General features: G+C 38.4%; 1 protein-coding gene across 1 annotated transcript in view; it reads right to left on the reverse strand.

Moving 5' to 3' along the window:
- The window catches only part of LOC115213696 (protein strawberry notch homolog 1), a 90412-nt gene that overhangs the window by 48586 nt on the left and 16614 nt on the right, over positions 1 to 25212 (reverse strand). The window contains exons 2-4 of the mRNA XM_029782593.2: positions 16847 to 16969; positions 13245 to 13364; positions 11165 to 11788 (exon numbers count right to left, since the gene is read on the reverse strand). Of these exons, the coding sequence (XP_029638453.1) occupies positions 11165 to 11788; positions 13245 to 13364; positions 16847 to 16969 (867 nt within the window). The remainder of the gene's footprint in view (positions 1 to 11164; positions 11789 to 13244; positions 13365 to 16846; positions 16970 to 25212) is intronic.

Below are 25212 nucleotides of genomic sequence, written 5' to 3' on the forward strand. Positions count from 1 at the left end.
AAAGCCCTTTGATAGACCCTGTCAATGGTTATGTATGGTTGGAAATGTACAAGTAATATTTATTTTTGAAGTGTTCCACAATAGCATTGTCCATAAACAATGGTTTTCAACATCATTTGTATCTCTCATCCTTAAAAATTCTAAATAACATAGACCACGAGATCAATTTTTTACTTTTGTTATTTTAGATGGATTTCCAATCATGCCAAACACTGATCTTACCTTCATTTTAAAAAGACACCCCAAAAAAGTTTTCCTTTTTTGTGCTCAGATGACCAACAAATTCCAGTAAATTTCAGCTGTTATCAATTTGAAAGAAAAGTTATCTAAATTTAGGGCTTCCACTGATGCAGTGTTTTTTTTTGGTGGTGGGGGGGTAAAGTTTGTTTTGGAGAGAGGGCTTGACTCATGATGTTTGAAGGGTCCTTGCAACCTGTGAGATTGATGTGATTCATGTTTGTGAACTGCAATTTAACAAATACTGGAGACATGGACAGGATGGGAACTCAAAGACTGGGATCTTCTAGATGATCACAACCTTTTAAAATAGCAGCCAAATCTCCTCTCAAGTCACATTCTACTTTCTTAAAATAGAAAGGACATGTTGGATAATGTAATTCTATATAATGCTATGTCTGGAAAAAAACTGGATATTAAGGTTAAGTGCTTTAACACCTTTGATAACAAATAGATCTGTTAAATTAGAGAAGATTTGGTGTTAAACAAGAGCTAAGACATAGCAGTATAAAAAAAAAATGGGTTAAGATAAAAAAAACACCAGAAATTACTGACAGAATATATAAAGGGATCTATTCAAAACGTTAAAATATTTCCTCTCATTTCAATAGCCTACCATATCTCAATTATTGCTTCTGCTGATTCCTGCCCACACCAACTTCCACAATTCTTAGATTATAGTGTTATGTTACATTATTTATTTCAACCAATTGATAACGAATCAGATAAAGTGGTATCACTTTAACATTAAATGACATCTCCAACTATACACAGTGATACACACAGCTTGTCATGACACTTCTGAAGCACTCAGAACAACCGTATCCCAGTAATATACAAATCTAAATAAAACTGGATTTCCATCAGTTTGGACAATTAGTATTCTGGTTGTTCAAATAGCACAACCACTCACTCTTTGAATTAGCTGGTAACTGGCCCTCAGTTGAGCAGTTATCTTGTAAAGGACTTGACCTCACTAGTGCTGGTGCCACATTAAAAAAAAAAAAAAAAAAAGCACACATCACACTCTGTAAAATGGTTGTTAGAAAGGGGATTGGTGTCAATCAGTAGAAACCATGTCAAAGCAGACATTGGAGCTTGACACAGTCCTCTAGATTGTCAAACCATCCAACTTACGCCAGAATGGAAAACAGACATTAAATGGTGATGGTGATCATTCCATAAACACTGATACCCTCGTGATTCTCAGGTAGAATCAGCATGACTATGGCAAGGTTCTACTGTTAACCCTTTGGCATTCTCATTCCATGTGAAATACACAGCTCATGCTTCAACCGACTAACTTTGTTCATTAACTGATATATTAATTTGATGTCTGACACATAGAAATGAGGAATGGTCTGACAGAAAATTGTGATAGATGGTTTTACTTTCAATATTTAACACTTAAAATTGATAGTTTTATAAAAGAAACAGAAGAAATTTCAGGTAGGTCAGTATCAAAAGAGTTAAATTACAGGTACAATCTGACAAACTTTCAGTTTCTCTCTATCCAATTTCATTTATAAGACTTGGGCTGATCCAAGGATATGGAAATCTATTAGATCTAATTAATAAATCTAACATTCAGTTAAATAGACGAGATAGGCTCATGAAACCTGTATCATCATGAAATAACACACAGTGAATTTTAAATATTGTCATTTTGTTAATTTCATATAAATTTATAAATTTTCACATGGACGGGCAGTGCCAGATCAGACTGGGCCTGGTGCAGCCTCCTGGCTTCCCAGACCCCGGTCGAACTGTCCAACCCATGCTAGCATGGAAAGCGGACATTAAATGATGATGATGATGATGATGATTAACAGGAGTTGCATCAGACTCCATTGTCTGCTTTGGCAAGGTTTCTACAGCTGGATGCCCTTCCTAACACCAACCAATTTATTACATGGTATATTGGGTGCGTTTTACGTAATACCAGCACCGGTACTTTTTATGTGGCACCAGAACTAGTAAAATCACCAAGTAACTGACTGAGAGGGAGCATAGTACTGAGGGAGGTGGCTTTGTGCCAGTTGAGAAGTTGAAGTGTAATATGGGAATAGAGATAGGTGTCTTGCTATTGAGGATACTTGGCTACTTCAGTTGGAAATCAACAGTTTTAGAGCCATAAGCAAGCACTGTGTGGTAAATAATCAGATTATAAGTAACCATTCTCATATTAACCCATCATCATCCATCATTTTGCATCCAGGTTTTGTCCCCGTAAACAGGGGTGGCCGGATCTACCTCAATGCCATTGCAACAGCCCTCACACCATCTTGCTCAGTTCTGGGCATTCTCCCTACTCAAGCCAACCCTCCCAATCTCCCCCTCCACATTTTCCTCGGTCTACCTTGCTTTCACTGTCCTTTTACCTGAAACTCTAGCAGCCTCTTCAGAACATGCACCTCATCCCTCCTCAACACATGCCCATACTACTGCACTCCATTTGCCCTTGTCAGCCATTCCACTGATTCCTCCAACCCCAGTATCCCCATCGAGTCCTCAGTCCTCCTCTTATCAAACAGCCTCACGCCACACATTTCTCTCACCATTGTTCTCTCAGTCCTTCTCAAAATTGCCATCTCTCTCTCTCTCTCTCAAACACCATGTCTCACTCTCATACAACTCCTATAGACCTTTCCTATCATCTTCAATAAATAACCATTTTGAACAGAGGCACAAGGCCAGAAACTTAGAGGGAATGGAAAATGTACATTATATCAACCTCAGTATCTGGCTGTACATTATTTTGTTGATCCCAAAAGGATAAAAGGCAGAGCTGACTGTGGGAAGAATTGAAGTCAAACTGTAAAAGGGCCAGAGAAAATGCCACATGCCATTTTGCTAGACACACTAACTAACTTGTCAATCCATAACCAGTCAATAAACAAGGTTGATAAAATATAAATAAATTAAATGAATCAGGTTTCTATTAACTCTTTAGTGTTTAAATTACTCTGCCAAATGTAAAGCTTATTCATTCATATTGTTTTGAATTAATCATGTATTATCTCATAGCTTTGAGATTTTGATGATGTTATTGTCTATTTTTAGAATGGCATTGTAGGGTAGGTGTGAGAGGTTAGATCAGGTCAGTCTGAACTTAAGACAGGAGGTATATCCGGGCTGGATATAACCAGTCTAAATGCTAAAGAGTTAAGGAAAAATGGAGAAAATTTACATAATTGCAGTTACATTAATTCCATTTATCATTATCACTTTGTAGCTAAATATATGAAGCTATATGGTTGCTTGATTTACAAGAAATGGCAGCTAAACCTCAAATTACAACGGTCTCAAAAATGGAAGACATCTGCATTTAGGATAATGTAGCCCAGGGTACATTAGACCTTAAATAACAATAGGGACAGACTTGGTTTTATTACATACCAGATGCCTACATAATAGTTTTGTAATATATGTGTGTGTGTGTGTGTGTGTCTGTGTGTGCATGTATATATAGTTTTTTTTTCTATTAAAACTGAAGCTGAAAGCTTGTCTGACAACTCAAGTTTCAAGCTATTGTGATCTTTAGGCAAAGATCAAGTCACAAGACAAGCTCTCAGCTTCAGTTTGCATAAAAAACAAACAATATCCTATACAAGTGTTGAGCACTCTTTCCCATTTGTCCAACCTTTATACATCATCATCATCATTTAACGTCCGTTTTCCATGCTAGCATGGGTTGGACAGTTCGACCAGGGTCTGGGAAGCCAGGTGGCTGCACCAGGCTCCAGTCTGATCTGGCAGTGTTTCTACAGCTGGATGCCCTTCCTTACGCCAACCACTCTGTGAGTGTAGTGGGTGCTTTTTACGTGCCACCAGCACAGGTGCCAGGGGAGGCTGGCAACGGCCACGATCAGTTGGTGCTTTTTATGTGCCACCAGCACAGAAGCCAGTCAAGGCGGCGCTGGCATCAGCCACATTCGGATGGTGCTTTTTACATGCCACTGGCATGGGTATCACAACTACAATTTCCATTTGATTTTTATTTTGATGTACTTGACTCAATAGGTCTCCTCAAGCACGATATAAATAAACATGCTATGTTGTATGTGTTATCTAATATATATATATATATACACACACACACACACACGTTAGATGTACAAGATATTGTATTTTCCATTTCCTCTATTAATAGAAAATATATTACTTTCCAGAAGTAGCTGAAGTGTGATAATGGATCAGTAACCTGCCAAGCATTCAAACTTCATCCAAGGCCTGTGTTCAGCTCAAGTTGCTTGATTTTAGCTTACTTACAAAACAGCTGACACCTTTTTTGTTTAAGTGCTTAATCCAGCTGCAGAAATAATGCTAACTATAAAAACATGAAAATAGATATGCACAACCATTTTACCCAAAATAGTATGAAGAAAAAAAATCCCCCCTAACCAAAGCCTATAATATCATAAAGCATGTCCAACACCAAGCCCTTGCAAAAAAAAAAAATGTTCCCAACAGATGATGTAAAAAACAATTCAGATGGTTACAAATGATTTCAATGAAGCAATGAGATCCATTTTAGTTTGAAAGTATGATAATCAAATCAACACCAGTATGGTTTTAGTATAAAATGAGACTTCACTCTTGACAGAATTTGAACGGAGAATGATAATACAGTAAACAGGATGCCCTCAGAAACCCCATTTAACCTTTGTATGGTTTATGTCATCTCCATCACTTCAGTTCAGTTTTTCTTACTATCTGTGCCTAGGACAAATGTAATACAATTTTTTATTACTTATTTGATGGGTCTCAGGAAATGGGTTGTGTACATAGCCTTCACAGAGATTGAAGTGGTCAATATTTCTCTTGAACAGCTAGGTGATATTTGCAAAAAAAATATGTGCAGGTCAGGAATTCCAGAGAGCCAAAATTCAGTGGAAGAAGGATTGGAGGTAATTATTAATGCTAGTCTATGGGTAGACATAATATGGATTATATATATATATAAAACAGAGTGGAGTTGTGGGGTACCGCATAAGTGGAATTATATACGAAAGAAGGTTTAAAAATGCAATTTTAAAAGCTGTTTATTTACTTTACCAGTTTCACTCTTTGGAAAAAGATTGTCAAAAGTAACATGTAGAAGTTTGGTTGTGTTAATTATTGGTTGTTACAAAATGTTACATTTCATATATACAGTCTTTGGTAACAAGGACATGTTAAGGACATAAAAATGTTTAACAAGTTCCTTAAAATATTGGGCACAAAAGATTACAACATAAATAATCATTCTCAAGAACATGTTAAAGATAGTTTCCAGAAGAAATTATTAAAAAGTTCAGTGGGATATTGGTATTGTATCTGTATATTCAAACACGCACAGAATATTGGTTGACAGAGTACTACAATACATATATATACATTCTATATACAAATCTATAATCTATAAACGCAACACAAAGAGGCAGCTTGTACTCATTTGCTCGCTCAAGCAGTTGCGTTAGAGTAAATATATGGTCCATCGTGCTGTAGTTCTTCCGGAAGCCTGCTTGTTCCCTTGGTTGTTGTTTGTCGAGACGACGTCACAACCTGTTCAGAATTATCTTCGTGAACAGCTTGTACACGTGAGACAGCAGGCAGATGGGTCGGTAGTTCTTTAGATCTTCTCTGTCGCCCTTCTTATAAGAAGGCCTTCGATAGCGTTGAAACCAACGCAGTGCTGAACTCGCTGCAGAGGCAAGGAATCGAAGCGCAATATGTACAGCTGCTCAGAGAGGCAAATTCTGGATGCACCACCGACATAGCTCTACTGTCATCACCCATACGAGTGCCGGACGAGAAGGGAGTGAAGCAAGGAGATACAATCTCCCCAAAACTTTTCACTGCATGTCTCGAACAGATCATCAGAGGCATCGACTGGCAAGGTGGTGTCAACATCAATGGCAAGCTCCTCACCCACCTCCGTTTCGCTGACGACATCGTACTCATCGCTGAAAACATGGATCAGCTTCAATGGCATAAGGGATGTGCTCAAGGGAAGGTTGGACAGGACCACCCGCGCCAACCTCATTAACAGTGCAGTTCTGCCTGCAATGTTATATGGTAGAGAAATATGGGCTACCACAAGGAGAGAAGAGGAAAGACTGGTAATGGCTCAAAGAGCCATGGAAAGGTCAATGCTTGGTATCTCATTGAGAGAGCACATAAGTAGCGAGATCATCAGAAAGAAGTCCGGCGTGAGAGATGTCATCGCAGAGTATACATGCAGCAAGTATAGATGGGCTGGGCACGTCACCTGGCTCACCGGTAATCGGTGGACGCACACAGTTGTCGAGTGGTACCTGCGCGAGCAGAAAAGACCACCCGGAAGACCTCCACGACGGTGGAGTTACGATTTCAGGAGGATGATTGGGATCACGTGGATGAGAAAGGCGCGATCCAGAGAGGAGTGGACAGAGTGCTGTGACCAGTGGTGTCAAATGGACACCTGACGGACTGGTCGGTCAAGGTCAAGGTGATATATATATATATATATCGAGGGAAAAAACAATATGGACGTTTTGTTTTGATGTCTCACAATGCCATATACGCCTATGAGAATTTACTTTCCCAATGAAACTCAGTCTTTTCCCAAACTTTTTCTCAAACCTGCTATAATGTGATACATGTCTTTGGTGTGGTAATTGTACGCGGCTGAAGAAGGCTTTTGAACTACCTGTTATATGAATTATGCATTGATATAAGTTGTTCAATAAAGCCCGAAACATATGCACCGCAAAATCCTTTGCATCCTGTTTTTCTTTTGATACATATATCCTACCACCTACACCACTAGCTGGCATATACAGGTGCTTACAGTTATCGAGTATTCACCCTGAATTTTTTGTACCTATATATATATATATATATATATATATATATATATATATAAGTTCAACCTCGCATATTCGCCGTGTCAGGCCGAAAAACGAAATGTTCCCAAGATAAGAAAATCTTTCTAATCTAATCCATCCCGTAATCTGTACCAGTAATATTCTCATGCAAATTTGTCTGATCTCTAGTGGTTAAGCTGTTTATTATTATTATTATTAGTATTAGTATTATCCCTTTGACCCTTGTTTATTAGTATTATTATTTCGCCTCGTATTGCATATTCTGTATAATTTATTAGTTATTGTTGACCATCGGTTTTCCGGCCTCGTGTCTCGCTAAATACAGAATAGATATTTGAGTTTCTCCATACAGGATTTTTTCAATGGCGGCCGATTTTCGCAGGGTTCCACTATTCCCTTCTCTCTCTCCCTCTTTTACGTTGTATGCCCTCCCCCCTCTTCCTTTCCCCCCTTCCATTGCTAAGAGCATTTTTAAGCCAGCCCGTCAAGTTCAACCTTCGCATATTCCCGGTGCACCTGCCCTTGCCCACCCCCACCACCAATATCGGATATCTCTATATTTTTGCTCCATCTATACCGGATGTCGCTTCTCCCACCACCATTATAGGTGTCTACTCTTCGAACCCCCCTCTTCAATACGCTATTTCACCATGCATTACCCCTCTCGTGATACCCTACGTTCTACTTGTCTAGAACCTGTCATCGTTTCTCCGAACACCCCTCCCCACTGGTGCTCCCCTATATTTCTGCACCCCCCCCCCCCCACATAAAAAGCACCATCCGAACGTGGCCGATGCCAGCACCGCCCCGACTGGCTTCTGTGCAGGTGGCACATAAAAAGCACCAACTGACCGTGGCCGATGCCAGACCCCTCTGGCACCTGTGCAGGTGGCACGTAAAAAGCACCCACTACACTCGCGGAGTGGTTGGCGTTAGGAAGGGCATCCAGCTGTAGAAACACTGCCAGACCAGACTGGAGCCCGGGGCAGCCCCTGGCTCCCCAGACCCCGGTCGAAACCGTCCAACCCGTGCTAGCGCGGAAAACGGACGTTAAACGATGATGATGATGATTCTTTGGTGACAAGAGCATGTTAAGAACATAAAAAAGTTTAACAAGTTCATTGAAATATTGGGCACAAAAGATTACAACAAATATATTATACATTCTCAAGATAATTTCCAGAAGGAATTATTAAAAAGTTCAGTGGAATATTGGTATACACGCACAGAATATTATGAGTTCATAAAGGTTTACATTATAATAGTAGGGAAGCTAAAACTGACCTGTCCACCATGTTAATGTAAAAGAATATGTCCTTTTACCAAAGACTGTATATATGAAATGTAGCATTTTGTAATAACCAATAATTAACACAACCAAACTTCTACATGTTACTTTTGACAATCTTTTTCCAAAGAGTGAAACAGGTAAAGTAAATAAACATCTTTTAAAATTGCATTTTCAAACCTTCTTTCGTATATATATATGTATATATATATATATATATATTATATATAATTATTTTAAGAGAGAAAGTCTAAACAAGACTTATCTCCTCCATACTGAATCAATGTTTGAGCATTACGAAGCTATCAAAAAGACCCCATAAATACATGCAATTGAAAGCGGGCTAGTGAGAGGATATTTGAAAAGACTCCACATTAATTGCAAATTAGCTAATTTCAAGATCAAAATCTTAAATAGATTTTCTTCTATCTTCAGTGCAATACATGTAAAAAATATATACAAGCTAGTGTTTATACATACTCATAAGCAAGTTTGTACATCTATACACAAAACACTTGCAAGTATAGATTCGAAAAAGTCCTGTTAAAATCCTCATACAGCGACCATATGTATTTATATAAAAAAAAAGGACTTGAAGAGGAGTAAAAATATTATACTAATATTTTATGCAATTTTTATCCTATTTTATGAATATATATATATATATATATACACACACACACATGATTATTTGGTAAGTCGTGCTGATGTTACACTTCTGTAAATAATATCTTATAAGCTTAAAGCTTATAAGCCATCACCATGCATTGACTAAGGTAAATAGTTTAATATTGGAGTATATAAGCCCTCAAAGGTAAAAAGTAGGGTTTGCCATGTCCCAAGTGTACAGCAAACCCTACATTTTCCTGTCGAGAGGGCTTGTATGCTCCAATATTAGACTATTTACTTTAGTCACTTAGTCAATGGACGGGTGATCGCTTATAAAATATTGTAATTATCTTATATATATATATATATATATATCTTATATTATACCTGCTAACTCTGAAGCCTAATATGCATCCCTAACTCCAGCTGAGGCTCAGCTAGAGCTGTGAACTTGGAACCTAATGGACGACCAATTATAGCACTATTTGTTTAGATTATACCTATTTGTTTAGATTACCAGGCCTCACAGAGGCAAAGTGACTGAGTTCCTTTCGTGTGTTGGGCCTCACAGAGGCAATGACTGAGACCATTGGCATTATATTGTGCCTGAGAAGACTCATCAAGCCCATCAAGCCAGTGCATGTAAAAGCACCCATTACACTTGAGTGGTTGGCATTAGGAAAGGCATCCAGCTGCAGAAAACTGCACCAAATCAGACTGGAGTCTAGCACAGTCTTCCAACTTACCAGCCCCAGCCAAACAGTCCAACCCATGCCAGCATGGACAATGGACGTTAAATGATGATGATAATTATGGTGACTGTATCTTTATGCAGTTGAAGGAAGTAATATTGGTACATTACTCTTGAAGAATGATTTTGAGGTCTCTGTTCATAAAATTGGGGCAGGTTTGGAGTGAAGTAATCTAGGTTGATTGTAGGCATGGGAGTAGGCACCAATGAAGTTAACACAAAATAGATTACTGATGTAGAAGAGAAAAAGTATAGGAAATGGAACTGAAGTTAGAAGCACACCACTGTAGATAGAATGTGGTTCAGAAAGTATTTCATTAGTGCATACCATAACGGTGAGATCCAATTGAAAAGCCTAACATCACAATACTAATAGACTGCATCTAATTACAAACTGAAATATTTTAAACAGAGGTGTAAGTTTCAGGATCAAATGTTCTTGGAGAGAACCAGATAATAAGCATGTTAAATATTCCCTTTTTAGTCGTCTCCATTAGCAACAACTTCAATAATGAATTAAAATGTAACCAAATCAGAAACAGCAGTGACTGTGTGGTAAGCAGCCTGCTTACCAACTCCATGGTTCCAGGTTCAGTCCCACTGTGAGGCACCCTAGGCAAGTGTCTTCTACTAATAGCCTCGGGCCGACCAAAGCCTTGTGAGTGGATTTGGTAAACAGAAACTGAAAGAGGCTCGTCAAGTGTATACATACATATATATATATATATATATATATATATATATATATATATATATAATCGTTTAAAGTCTGTTTTCCATGCAGGCATGGGTTGGATGGTTGGAGTGGGGACTGGCAAGCCATGAGGCCACACCAGGCTCCAATCTGATCTGACACTGTTTCTACACCAGCGTTGGTTGTCAAGTGATGGTGGGTGGGAGGACAATGTTTCTATAGCTGGATGCCCTATCTAACGCCAACCACTCCGAGTGTAGTGGGTGCTTTTTTTGTGCCCACTACACTCTCAGAGTGGTTTGCGTTAGGAAGGGCATCCAGCTGTAGAAACATTGTAACCCCCACCCACCATCACTTGACAACCAACGCTGGTGTTTACATCCCTGTAACTTAGCAGTTCAGAAAAACGGACAGATAGAATAAGTACTAGACTTAAAAAGAATAAATCCTAGGGTAGATTTGTTCGACCAAAGGTGGTGCTCCAGCATGGCCACAGTCTAATGACTGAAACAAATAAAAGAACCACAAAAAAAAAAAAAAAAGAAAAAGAATACTAATCATAAATTGATGGTAGACAAATGAAATCTAGATTGACAAATACTGAGGGTTGATACAAATGGGAAATTATGCAGAACCTTCCAACTCTTTACACTAGAACATAAGAAACATGGGTAAAGATAATTAAATAAAACGAGGAGAGTGAAGAAACTAATTGAAAAACTTAATGAACTTACTGTGTATGAATTAATGTTCTTCAACTTGATATCTTCTTGTGACCAAAGCCGAGACAAGTCTTTACTAGTAACAGATGGGCGTATACCGGCCCCGTTTGTTAGGTTAGCATTCATAACATTGTTCATCTGGTTTGGTTTTGTCATGTTAGCCATTTGTGTTTTATTGACAGTAGTAGTCTGAGGACTAGGAGTTGTCACTGTCGTTTGCGTCACATTCTTCACAACGTTTGAAACGCTCGGCTTTATTTTATTTGATGTTATTGTGTTCACTTTGACATTGCTGCCCGTCAGCCCAAGCTGACTGAGGATTTGTAATGGTTTCCCGGAGTTAACCTCGGTGAGCAATGGACTGTTGCGCCCAGTGCTACTTGTTGTAGTGATGTAGATCTTCTGTCCAGCAAACGAGTTTGGTAAACCACTTTGCGAACCAACATTTTTAGGAGTTAGTGAGATTATTTTGCTGCCAGTCTGACTGATTGCGGTATTCTGAATGTAAGAATTATTAGCTCCAGTGATTTGCAATACTTGGCTATTCCCACCAGACGACTTAACAACACGAATAACCTGAGAATTAGAGTTTGTAAGGCTGTGATTGGTTGGCTGTAAAACTACACGTGGTCTTATCTGAAACGAAGTAAAACAAAAATAATGTGTTATGTCTTTTGAATTGTGCGAAAAGCATCACCCATTGGTGAAATTTCTTAGCAAGTCAAGACAAATTAATAGAACAATGTTTCAATCAATCAATAAATAAATATCATTATTTTTTTTAAATATTTAATTCATAATTGTATTTTGTTGTCTAATTATTAGATTGTGCATTAAATATTTTATTCACTCTCAGACTTATCTTTGCATTTTTAAAATTCTAAATGACCACAAAGTTGTTTTTTTATAACTTGTCATCCCCTGTAATCTGTTTTATATATATTTATTGTTTAGCATATGTGTGTGAGAGAGGAAGAGAGACAGACACACATAATTCTACATCTGTTTTCCATGCTAGCATGGGTCAGCCAGGTTGCCAAGTCAATTTTTATTCAGCATCACTGTCCTCCTAGACAGGTTAGATAGAAAGCCAAGTTTCATTCGGATGTCTCATTTTGGTGATATCCTTACATATACACACATGCAGTGCAGTGTGTGCATAATGCAAGGATACTAACATCAAAAATTATAATTCTAACTCCAGACTATTTTCGGAATCATATAATAGATAGCATGGAAAACAGACATTAAATGATGATGATGAGGAGGATTTCTCAAAGAAAAAAAAGGAGAATGAGAATTCAGAAAACAATTACACGAAAAAGCCTTTCAATAGTCAGTATCAATATATTTGAAAAGTAATACAAGACAGTCATCTATTGAACAAGTTTACCAACAACAGTGTTTTTCTGAAAATCATTTTTGCACCATTTTTGGATATTGTGATATTATATGTTGAAAGCTGAAACAAATTATGGAAGATTCATTTTTGCCATCTAAAAACACCAAAATATGACTCAATTTTCACTTTTACATTAATTTCTATCACTACTGACACAGCCTACATAGCAATCATTATCATTTTTAACATCCACTTTTCCATGCTTACATGAATCAGATGAAGCTGACTGGAGGCAGATTTTCTGTGGCCGGATGCCCTTCCTGGTGCTAATCCTCAATTGTTTCCAATCAAGGTGATATGTCCCCTATAGCCAGACAGGTTCTCTAAGAACATTGGAAATGAAAGACATTGCTTGTATGACTGTGAAGCTAATCTACAACTATCACACAATGCCAAAACAAGGACGGACACACACATAGGCTTCTTCCATTTCCATTTACCAAATCCACTCAGGTGGCTTTCATTGGCCCAGGGCTAGTGTAGAAGACACCTGCCTAAGGAACCACACAGGAACTGAACCTAGACACCTCAAAAAATAACTGGAAATGGAATTTAAAAGATTCTATGTTTTTTAGATGGCTAAAATGGCTCTACTTCTACATAACTGCTTCACTTTATATACAATAGTCTCTACTAAAACAAAATCGAAGAGAGAAGGAACAAATACAGTAAAATCCAAACAATACTTACTTGATTGGATGCTATTATTTTTGGTTGAGGTATCGTCACTGGCGCTTGTGTCGTGACTGATGAATAGATATTACTCTGACTTCCATCAATGTAACCATTTACAGCAGTTGCAACAGGTTGCTATAAAATACAGAAAAAGCATTTCAGTTTAAGGTATCTAAAATATTACAGAAGTGGGTGGCGTTCTAAATATGACAGGGAATATAGTTCAATATATAGCTTTCATTTTTTATTTGTTCGATGCCAGTGCTGCCTGACTGGCACATAAAAAGCACCAGTCAAGTGTGGTCAATCCCAGTGCCGCTAGAGGGCTCCCGTGCTGGTGGCACATTAAAAAGCACCCACCACACTCTCGGAATGGTTGGCATTAGGAAGGGCATCCAGATGTAGAAACACTGCCAGATTAGCTTGGAGCCTGGCACAGCCTCCTGGCTCGCCAGCCCTCAGTCAAACCGTCCAGTAATGGAAATACAGACATTAAACGATGATGATTCATTGGACCGGGACCATGCTGGAGCATTGCCATGAAGGACTTAAACAAATTGACCCCAGGACATCATTTCTATTTTTTTAAAGTCTGGTACTTATTCTACCAGTCTCTTTTATTGTAGTGCTAAGTTATAGGAATAAACACACACCCACAAGCTTCCTCAGTTTCCATCAATGAAATTCACTCACAAACCACTGGTCTGCCTTGAGTTATAGTAAAAGGCATTTGCCCAAGATGTTGCACAATGGAATTGAACCCAAAACCACATTGTTGCAGTCAAGTAAGCTTCTTAACCACACAGCCATGCCTGCCAAAAACTTATCAATACATGTTTTCTAACACGTTCTTCATAGTGATATAGCTTTACAGACTATTTCCTCATTTTAGATGTGCCATGGACAGTATTCTGGTAAGTACAGTTACCAGTTGTCTTCAGGTGAAATGAAGGTCACAGTTCTCAGACTAACTCGGGAATATCACCTGGGAAGACATGGCTCAGGACATAGGTTTGGCATTGTTTAAAAAGTTCATTTGAAAACGTGATTTCATGTTCAATCCAACAAGGCCAGACAAGATTTCCCAGAAGATTAGAAATGAATGACACTTCTTGTACAACTGCAAAACCGGTTTACAACTATCACACAATGTCAAGGCAAAGATACACAGTGTCAAGGCAAGTACACACACATACACAATAGGCTTTCAGTTTCCATCTACTAAATCGATTCACATGGCTTTGATTGAGCCGGGGCTACACTAAGACACTTGCCAAAGGTGCCATGCAGTGGGACTGAACTCAAAATCACATGGTTGAGAAGTGAAATTTTTAATCTCACAATTATGTGTGTACCCCCAGATGAATATATACTCTTTCTTTTATGTATACCAGTGGTTCTCAACCATGGTCTATATGGCTCTTGGAGGTCTATACAAGATTTTGTTAAAATTTGTGTAATATACAAAATATCCTTATTTTTTATGCAATTCCTAATATTTAACCCTTTAGCATTTAAACTGGCCAAATCCAGCCCAAATGTTCTACCTGCTTTATGTTGAAACTGGCCAGATCCAGCCTCTCTCACCTACACTACAAGGTTACTCTGAAAATATGATCACATCTTCAAAATCTTGAAGCTACAAGATGATAAATGATTAATTTTTTTAAATGTGGATAATTATCATCATCATCATTCAACGTCCGTTGTCCATCCTTGCATGGGTTGGACAGTTTGATTGGGATGACATGTTTGAAGGCTGCAACAGACCCCAGTCTGATTTGGCATGGTTTTCTACAGCTTGATGCCCTTCCTAATGCCAACCACTCTGAGAGTGTAATGGGTGCTTTTACATGCCACTGGTACAGGTGCCATTTGCATGACACCCAGGTTTCGTTTACATGCCACTGACACTGGTGCCAATTTGTGTGACACCGGTATTTCCCATGGCTGTGATTTTGCTCAGCTTGATGGGTCTTCTCAAGCATGACATAATGCCAAAGGTCTCAGTCATTGCCTTACATTTGATAAATTAATCTGAATGCTAAAAGGGTTGATTATAAAAATATAATTGGTTATGAAGGTCCAGCTGAGTAATATAGGAACCAAAGGGGTCCATAGGTTAAAAATGGTTTAAGGACCACTGATGTAGATGAAATACATGCATCATTATTGCACTACAATGCAAGAACACACTGCAATAACAACCATTATGAAAATTCTGAAAACAAGTACTTTTATCATATATAAGATTGGACTTAGAAAAACAAAATCAGATAATGAAACAGATGCTTGCAACAACACAAAACAGCTCATCCCCAAAAGTTCAATACAGAGTATAGTATTAACTCTTTCCCATACATGCGAGTTTACCAATTATTAAACTCAGCGGCAACGAGCACAAAATTGTCTTTCTTGGGCTGACTACCTGATAGTAGTAATATCACATAACTTTGTGATAGAATCTATAGACTTTGGATATCATCATCATTGTTTAACATCCATTTTCCATGCTGGTATGGGTTGGACAGTTTGACTGAGGTCTGGAGAGCCAGCAGCTGCACCAGGCTCCAATCTGATCTGGCAGTATTTCTACAGCTGAATGCCCTTCCAAATGCCAACCACTTTGAGAGTGTAGTGGGTGCTTTTTATGTGCCACCAGCACAGGGGTCAGGCAGGCAGGCCTGGCATCGATCACATTCAGATAGTGCTTTTTATGTGCCATCAGTATGGGAGCCAGTCAGAGGGTACTGGCATCAGCCAGGTTCAGATGGTGCCTTTCTCATGCCACCAGCACAGGGGCCAGTCAGACGATCCTAGCATTGATCGCATTTGGATAGTGCTTTCTATGTGCCACCGGCAACGGGAACCAGTCAGAGGGTACTGGCATTAGCCATTAACCAATATTAAAAAAGAAACTAAAATGAAAACATTCCAAAAATATTGAATTAAATAACTCATAACTGTAGAACTGGAAGCAGAGTTAAAATAATAGTATGTAAATATTGGGATGACAAATGATTTTGGATAGGAAAAGTCAAAAGATGCCCACTGGAACTTGAACCCATATCCTCTACAAACAGGACAGACATTCTACCATTGGATTAAAGTAATCCTTTGAATGCATCTATTTTAGAAACTTTCTTCTTACTAATGAGAATTGTACATTGCTTATGTTGTGAGAATTTGGAAACTTTGAAAGATTGTGAAATAATCTGTTTTTAATGGTGTAGATAAAGCTTTAACCCTTTCGTTACTGAAGATGCTCTGTGTTTCTTTCAATTACTTTAAATATAACAAAAGAATCTAGTAAAATAACTTAGTTATCATTAAGCTAGTGTTAGGAACATAAACTGGGACTAAGGTTTAGTGGAAGATTTTAATTCAGAACTTTTGAAAACGACATTTGTACTCAGAGCCAAAGTTGGTAACGAAAGGGTTAAATAATAGCAAGTAAGTATTAAGTTGAAAATCCCCTTTGGACAAAGACCGTTTGTGGGATTTGAACCCACAACTTCTGTGAAGGTGACAGATGATTTACCATTGAACCAAAGTAATCCTTAAGCAGTATAGACCTGATAGAAATATACTTAACACACACACACATTCATACTTACAGTAACAGGCTGTACATCAACAAGGTTGTCATTCAGGGTAAACAAGTCATCAGATTCATCAAAAGCAGTAAGATCTCCAATTCCAGATTCATCCAAAGCAGCAGACAAAAGGTCTTTTGTAACCTGTTAAATAGAAGTGGTTTAAACTATTAATTACAACAAGCAAAATCATACTATAACAATAATAAGGTACAGTTTATTAAAGCTAAGAAACAATTGAGGTTGGCAAAATTACAAAAAGTACTGCATTTGATTGTATAAAAGACACAGCCAAATTCCAGCAGTGCATACACAAACAAGTTTTTAGTGCATTAACCCTTTCGTTACCGTATTTATTTTGAGATGCTCTGTGTTTCTTTCAATTGCTTTAAATATAACAAAGAATTTAGTAAAATAACTTAGTCATCATTAAACTAGTGTTAGGAACATCAATTGTGACTAAGGTTTGGTGGAAAATTTTAATTCAAAACTTATGAAAACAAGACATTTGTACTACAGAGCCACAGCCAGTTTCAGTCGGGTTGGTAACAAAAGGGTTAAAGCTTACAGGAGGCCCAACTTCATATGTAGGACCTGGGGCGAGGTTTTTAAGGCATTTTTCTTTAATTGCGTGTTTTATATGAGAGCTGATCAAAAAAGTACAGACCTTAAACTCTGTCCTGCATGCACACTAAGTTATGGCATTCCTGCTCACTTCTGTTATTTGTAGCAGTGCTTGGGAGTAAAGTGTGTGAAGTGTGGTCGTCTAACCACATCACAGAAGAGTGATCATGGCAGAGAAAATGTTTGTAAGTGTGTGAGTGCATGCATAGAAAAGAGACACAGCTTGAAGGTTATTATGGTCAAGAATCTTTCCAAAAATCAAATCCCACTTGAAAGGAACAAGATTAAAACATCAGGGAAATCCACGCAAATGCAATGAGGCAGCTTCTTGCTATCCCCAAAAAAAGGAGTTCTGGGAATGCTTCAATCAATGTTAGATAAAGTGTGTGGCTTCAGAAAGGGACAACTTTAAAGGAGATTAAATGACAATGTGTTGTAGCTTGTGTTTTTTGGGGGGTTTTTTGTAGCACCAGTCCCAATACTTTTTGATCAGATTTCATATGCCATTAACCCTTTAGCATTCAGATTTTTGTCAAATTCAAGGCTTATCTATTCTGAGAATAGAGCTTCAGGATTTCAATGATGCTAGTACAGCCTTCTGGCTTGCCAGTCCTCAGTCAAACCGTCCAACCCATGCCATCAATGATGCTAGTGCAGCCTTCTGGCTTGCCAGTCCTCAGTCAAACCGTCCAACCCATGCCAGCATGGAAAGCAGACATTAAATGATGATGACAGTGACGACTAATTATTTCTAGAATGACACTGTAAGCTAGATATGGAAACTGCATCGCTCCAGTATGGACATCTAACAAGTATACTGTATTGGCTGGATACGGCTGGTTTAAATGCTAAAGGATTAAACATAGTAATTAATGCAAAAAAGCCCCAGTTACAACAAAGGTCCTAATCCATCTGAAGAGACCCATAAATGAAATAAGAAAATTGAAAAATGAATCTAATTTTGGTATGATTCAACATAATTTTTTCTATAGCCTAAACGATACAGCATATTCTCTGGCCATACTTTCTTTTTATCTTTTATTTTAGGCAATTTGACTGCAGCCATGCTGGGGCACCACTTTGAATTTTTAATCAAATGAACCGACCTCAGTACTTTTTTTATCTTTATTTTAAGCCTGTTACTCATTCTATCAGTCACTTTTGCCAAACCACTAAGTCTCAGAGGTGTAAACAAACCAACACCAGTTGTCAAGTGACAGCAGGGGACAATCACAGACACACACATATATAGATGTGTGTGCATGTATGTGTGTATATATATATATACATTATATATATATATACACACATACATACATACATTATATATATATATATATATACATACATATATACATACACACATACATACATACATTATATATATATATATATACATACATATATACATACATTATATATACATATATACATACATTATATATACATATATACATACATTATATATACATATATACATACATTATATATATATATATACATATATACATATACATACATACATACATATACTCACATACACACGACAGGCTTCTTTCAGTTTCGATCTACCCAATCCACTCACAAGGCTTTGGTTGGCCCAAGGTTAGAGTAGAAGACACTCAACTAATATACCATGCTGTGGGTCTGAAACAGGAACCATGTGGAAGGGAAGCAAACTGCTTACATACAATTCTTGCTATTTTCCAGGGTTTACTCCTATTGTAAGCACCTTTCAACATGAGCTCTCATTTTTCACCCAGCCTATATCATCCATCCATATTACATGGATATCAATATTCCCCTTTCACCAAAATCATTTAACATTCAGGTTCCATACTGACATTTGATGCTCAGCTGTTTTATAAACTTTCAATTAGACCCCTTTCACAACCTGTACTCAACTCCTGGCTCTCGTACACAATCCACAACTAATATCTTTTACAGTGAGCCAATGAAGGAGCCTAAGCATACGTGCTCAAACTGCTAGAAATAGTAGTCAAGTTTCACTCAAATCTCACCTAAAGAGTGGTTGTGTAGTAAGAAGTATGCTTCCCAACATGGTTCTGTGTTCAGTTCCACTGCATGGCACTTTGGGCAAGTGTCTTCTACTATAGCATCAGGCCAACCAAAGCCTTGTGAGTGGATTTGGTAGATGGAAACTGAAAGAAGTCTGTCATACGTATGTGTATATATATGTGTGAGTGTGTGTGTTCAGACCGGCCACCATCACTTGACAACCAATGTTGGTGTGTTTATGTCCCTATAACTTAGTGGTTCAGCAAAAAAGATTGATAGAATAAGTACAAGGTTTACAAAGAATAAGTCCTGGGATCACTTTGTTTGACTAAAGGCAGTGCTCCAGCATGTCCACAGTCTGATGACTGAAACAAGTCAAAGGAGGAGAAAGGACGAAAAAGCATCTTAAAGCTAAAAGAATACATGAGATGTGATTATAGATCTGTGGTTCTCAGGATCCACATGGCCCTTGGGGATGCATATAAGATTTTGTCATTAAAATTTACCTGCAATACATTGGTTATACTTCCACAGTAGACAAAATATTTTAACAATTCTTTTATACAATTCCGAATAATATTTCATAATAAAAAAATATTTTTTTAAACATTGAATGGCTACGAGAGTCTGTCCAAGTAAAATAGCAAAACCAAGGGACCCACAGGAAAAAAAATAGTTGAGAAGCACTGCATAGGAATACAGCATCTGAAAATAAGACTATATAGCCATGGCTAGATTGTCTTGTCTGAACAAACGCAAGATCAAAAGGTATTCAAACAGTAAACATAACATCTTTTTCTTTTTTAAGGCAGAACCACCTTATGAATCCTTCCAATTTCATGAGGGAAATTTGATGGTTATTTCTAGTAGATTGACTGACAGCACAGCCTTAGTATATAGTACACAGTAAATAAGTCTGTTAGCTCAGTGAGTGTACTAATACAGAACACAAATAGCAAGAAGATACTTTTAACGTTACTTGCTGTGACTGACCTTGATTTTGATACAACTGAATAAGTTCTGGAGCTTGTAGTACAAAGAAAAGTATGCTTGAGTATGTATGTGTGTGTTTCAATGAAGGTTAACAAAGACTATACTAGCTTCATATTTAGAGAGAAGGTGGAGTGAACTATGTAACATCACAGCTTCTTTCCTTATTGGTAGTTCGTCAGTGGGGGGAAGCTGAAATGCATAACCTACTGCATTTTTCACAGTATTATATAATTCTTGTTTAGCTCTCATTAAGCAGACCAGTAACAAAGGTACTTCAGTGTTGACCATTCAGTCTTTTCGCATACTTATCAGAATGATCATCATCATCATCATTTAACAAACACTTTCCATGCTGGCATGGGTTGGACAGTTTGACTGAGGACTGGCAAGCCTATAGGCTACACCAGGCTCCAATCTGATCTCTCAAGGTTTCTACAGCTGGATGCCCTTCTTAACGCCAATCACTCAGAGTGTAGTGGATGCTTTTTATGTGCCACCGGCACAGGAGCCAATCAAGAGGCACTGGTATTGACCATGTTTGAATGGGGCTTTTACATGCCACCAGCATGGAAGCCAGTCAGGGGGCACTGGCATCAACAACATTCAATGCATTTACTAAGATGGTTCAATAGGGGGAGGGTTAATGACATTTTTGAAGGGTTAAACATAGCAGCTTCTTCATGTGAATGCATTCTATAATCCAGTCTTATCTTCCAAGTATATGTCCTAATTAAATTAATTACTCACAGAAAGAAAGTAAACAAATGAGAAAGCTTGTATGAGGTGACATTCGTTTGCACAAGCCAAGTGAAATCGTAGTTGTGGCCAATGCCGATGTCACATAACTGGCACCTGTGCTGGTGACAGATAAAAAGCACCATTCGAGTACTGGACCTCACAGAGGTAATGTAGCCAATGCCAGTGTCACAGAACTGGTACCCGTGCCAGTGGTATGTAAAAAGCACCATTCGAGCATTGAGCCTCACTGAGGCAATGTAGCCAATGCTGGTATCACATAATTGGCATCCATGTTGGTGGCACATAAAAGTACCCATTACACTCTTACAGCAGTTGGCATTAAGAAGGGCATCTAGCCATAGAAACCATGTCAAATCAGACTGGATTCTGGTGCAGCCTTCCAGCTTACCAGCCCGTGTCAAACCATCCAACCCATGCCAGCATGGGCAACAGACATTAAATGATGATGATGATGTGATGTTAAGACACACACATGCTAAACTAGGAGTTGTATGGTGGCAATCAGCTTCCTGAAAAAACTTCTTTTGATTTCAACATGGGATGAGGTGTGTAACTTACAATGTTAATAAACTCATTTTATATATTGTCTATCTTTTGTCATCTTTATTAGCTGCATACATGCTCAAAGCTTACTAACTTTCTAAATTTGAATCACTGGCTCGTACATCCCCTGGGCAGCTGATTCCCACTACAGAACATACTTTATTTTCTCTCCCCAAATCATTGTCAAATCTGTTGAGCCTATATCTGAGGTTTACACAAGAATATTCCTGACTGGCTCCTGTGCTGGTGACACGTAAAAAGCACCCACTACACTCTCAGAGTGGCTGGCATAAGGAAGGGCATCCAACTGTAGAACCCTTGCCAAATCAGATTGGAGCCTGATGCAGCCTCCCAGCTTGCCAGTCCTCAGACAAACCATCCAACCCATGCTAGCATGGAAAGTGGACGTTCAACGATGATGATGATTCCACCAATATTCTTTCATAGATGTGAATAATTCTTCCATATCACTAACTTCTTAACTTCACGACTATCTTTTCAAGGGATTACATCAGGTTTTGGGCCATAACATCAGGTCCCATGAATGCACACAGGTTTCTTGTTTTCAAAATGACAAGAGGTGTTTGAATCAAGACAGCTCCAGGGATTTGTGACTATGTGCATTAACATACACATGTATAGGTGTATGTGTGGATATACTTGTACTAATGTAATGGATAGGCATGTAACACAAAAGTGTATGATTACATATATATGCATGTTCATTTCTTGATCTTCTATGTAAATGAAGATATTTCCTTTGTTTTACTGCTTTGCTTTCTATGAAATGATAAGATACACTGCGGAACTGTTATTTCAACGAGTTGTGTATTTATCACCTGATGAGACATCTGCACTGCCTGATGCTCCTGAACCAGTTATTAAGTGTACCACTCGTGAGAGATCGATCGATGCTGGATGTGTCAAAACAATTGTTGCGATAAATAAATTCTCATAAATTCCATTTACCATATATATATATATGACAAAAGACCAAGACCTCTGGAGGTATGCTGTGACTGAGAAGACCCAGCAAATAAAGTGAGTCCACAGCTGTAATCTACACCAGTGTCGCATAACCAACCCACTCAAAAGTACCTTGGATCACAGGGCGACATGCCATGCTCGAGACATCAACATCAAATCAAATAGAAATTGTAGTTGTGAGTCCCATGCCAGTAGCATGTAAAAAGCACCATCCAAATGTGGCTGATGCCAGCTCCTCTGGCCCCTGTGCCAGTGGTACATGAAAAGCACCCACTACACTCTCGGAGTGGTTGGCATAAGGAAGGACATCCAGCTGTAGAAACACTGCCAGATTAGACTGGGGCCTGGTGCAGCTTCCCAGACCCCAGTCGAACTGTCCAACCCATGCCAGCATGGAAAACGGACGTTAAACGATGATGATGATGATGATATACACACACTACATTCATAAACAATTGCATGTTTATGTTCATTTCAGAAGCACAGACAGAAGAACATTTAGAAAGTTTTACCAATTTTCACTGAACCACTGATCAACTGCATTTGGAAAATTGGAATCAATTTGCTGTGTTCTTTCTTGTAAAATCACAATGTGGCTAGGCACATCTAGGCAAATCTATTGTAACACAAACAAGTGCATCTATGATATAATCAGTACAAATGACAATCTATAGCCTGGATGCAAGCACTCCAAGCTCTGCACTTTTCCACAACTTTAGATGAGGATTTTACATTCTTTAGGCAGCTGACCTCTACAATAGTGCATGACATATGTGCGAATGTATTTATGCATTTATGTGTGCATGTGTATGTGTAATGTAAATAACATTCTGGTTTCCACTCTTCTTCTTGTCTTGAGACAGCATTCACCCGGGGTGAGTTGAGCTGGCTTCATTCATCCTCAATGCTGCATCTCTCACAAATGCCGACCAGGCCTGGCGATTTGAGGCTAACGACCGCGCGATCTCCAACCACTCCCTATTCCAGCAGCAAACGCCATAGACATGGGGGCCCTAGGTTGGGTTCCAGATCAGCCTTGACTGTCATCAGCCAGGTTTTTTGTTGTCCACCACATTGCTTTCACCAACCCTAAAGGGGAGCTGGGGCAATTGCTTCATAGATGAATTCACCTGGTTGACGACGGAGGGCATGACCCAGCCAACGCAGACATCTTGTTAGGATGACTTGTCGGAGTGAGGTGATTTTGCACTGGTGTCGCACCGAATTGTTGGAGACAAAGTGATGCCATCTATTCTGGCTTCCACGTGATAAAGTAAATCACAGTAGCTGAGCCAATCAAGTATTTTGAGCTTTTAGAATGTAACGTGACATCCAACCTTTATTTGAAACGGTTGTTGGTTTCCCTTGTTTAACCCTAGGTCAGTCCTGACTGAACAGACCTGTGACATCCCAATCATGCCCAATTGTTAGAGAGTCTAGCCAGTGAGTCCTTTCTTTATGATGCTAGGATATGATCTGACTTGACCGCTATTTCTAGCAAGTTAAGAACTATGTAGAAGCTCCCTCATTGGTTTATTTGAAGCCATGGTTTGCATGTGCACTAGTAAAATAAGTTTAAAACCAAAACCCTCCATGGCCAAATGTAGGCATATATTTATATTTTTGAAAATTAGCTTCTAATAATTACTGTATTTTCCCTTTTATCTTTTATTTATTTGTTATTAGACTATGGCCATGCTAGAGCACTACCTTGAAGAATTTTTAGTCAAATGAATATCAACGCCAGCACATTTTTTTTAAAGCCAGGTTCTCATTCTGTTGATCTCTTTTGCTGATGGAAACACACCAACACCAATTGTCAAGTGGTTGTGGGGGACAGAGACAAAAAGACACACACACACGCATATTTATACATACAACAGGCTTCTTTCAGTTTCCGTCTACCAAATCCACTCACAAGGCTTTGGTCAGCCCAAGGCTATAGTAGAAGGAACTTGCCCAAGATACCACACAGTGGGACAGAACCCGGAAATGTGTGGTTGGGAAGCAAGCTTCTTACCACACAGCCACACCTACACCTATACTCATGTATAAGCCGTACTATTTTATACTCATTTTTAACTGGAAAAACTTGAGTGTGACTTATACACAGAGCAAACTTAAAACTACGAGGAGAAAAAAAACTTGGTTCCAAAATTCAACACTAAATTACAACCGCAACTTATACACAATACAGCATTTGTGAAATCCAAGTTTGATAAAAGGATCAAAGTTAGAAGTGATGACCTATTAGAATTACTCTGACTTTTATGGCGGCACTATTTCTGTAATCAGTTCAGGGAAAGAAAAAAGAAAATTTTGAAAAGATTCTGGTGGGGAGTTTCCTGTAGTACAATGTAAACAAATAGTTCCTTTCTGTAGTTATACAAATACAACTAATATCAGTAAATTATCTTAAATATAGCTTTGTGTTTGGGTCGCAATCAGCTCCAATATCATAT

The sequence above is a fragment of the Octopus sinensis genome, linkage group LG1, assembly GCF_006345805.1.
Source record: "Octopus sinensis linkage group LG1, ASM634580v1, whole genome shotgun sequence".
Lineage (NCBI taxonomy): Eukaryota > Metazoa > Mollusca > Cephalopoda > Octopoda > Octopodidae > Octopus > Octopus sinensis.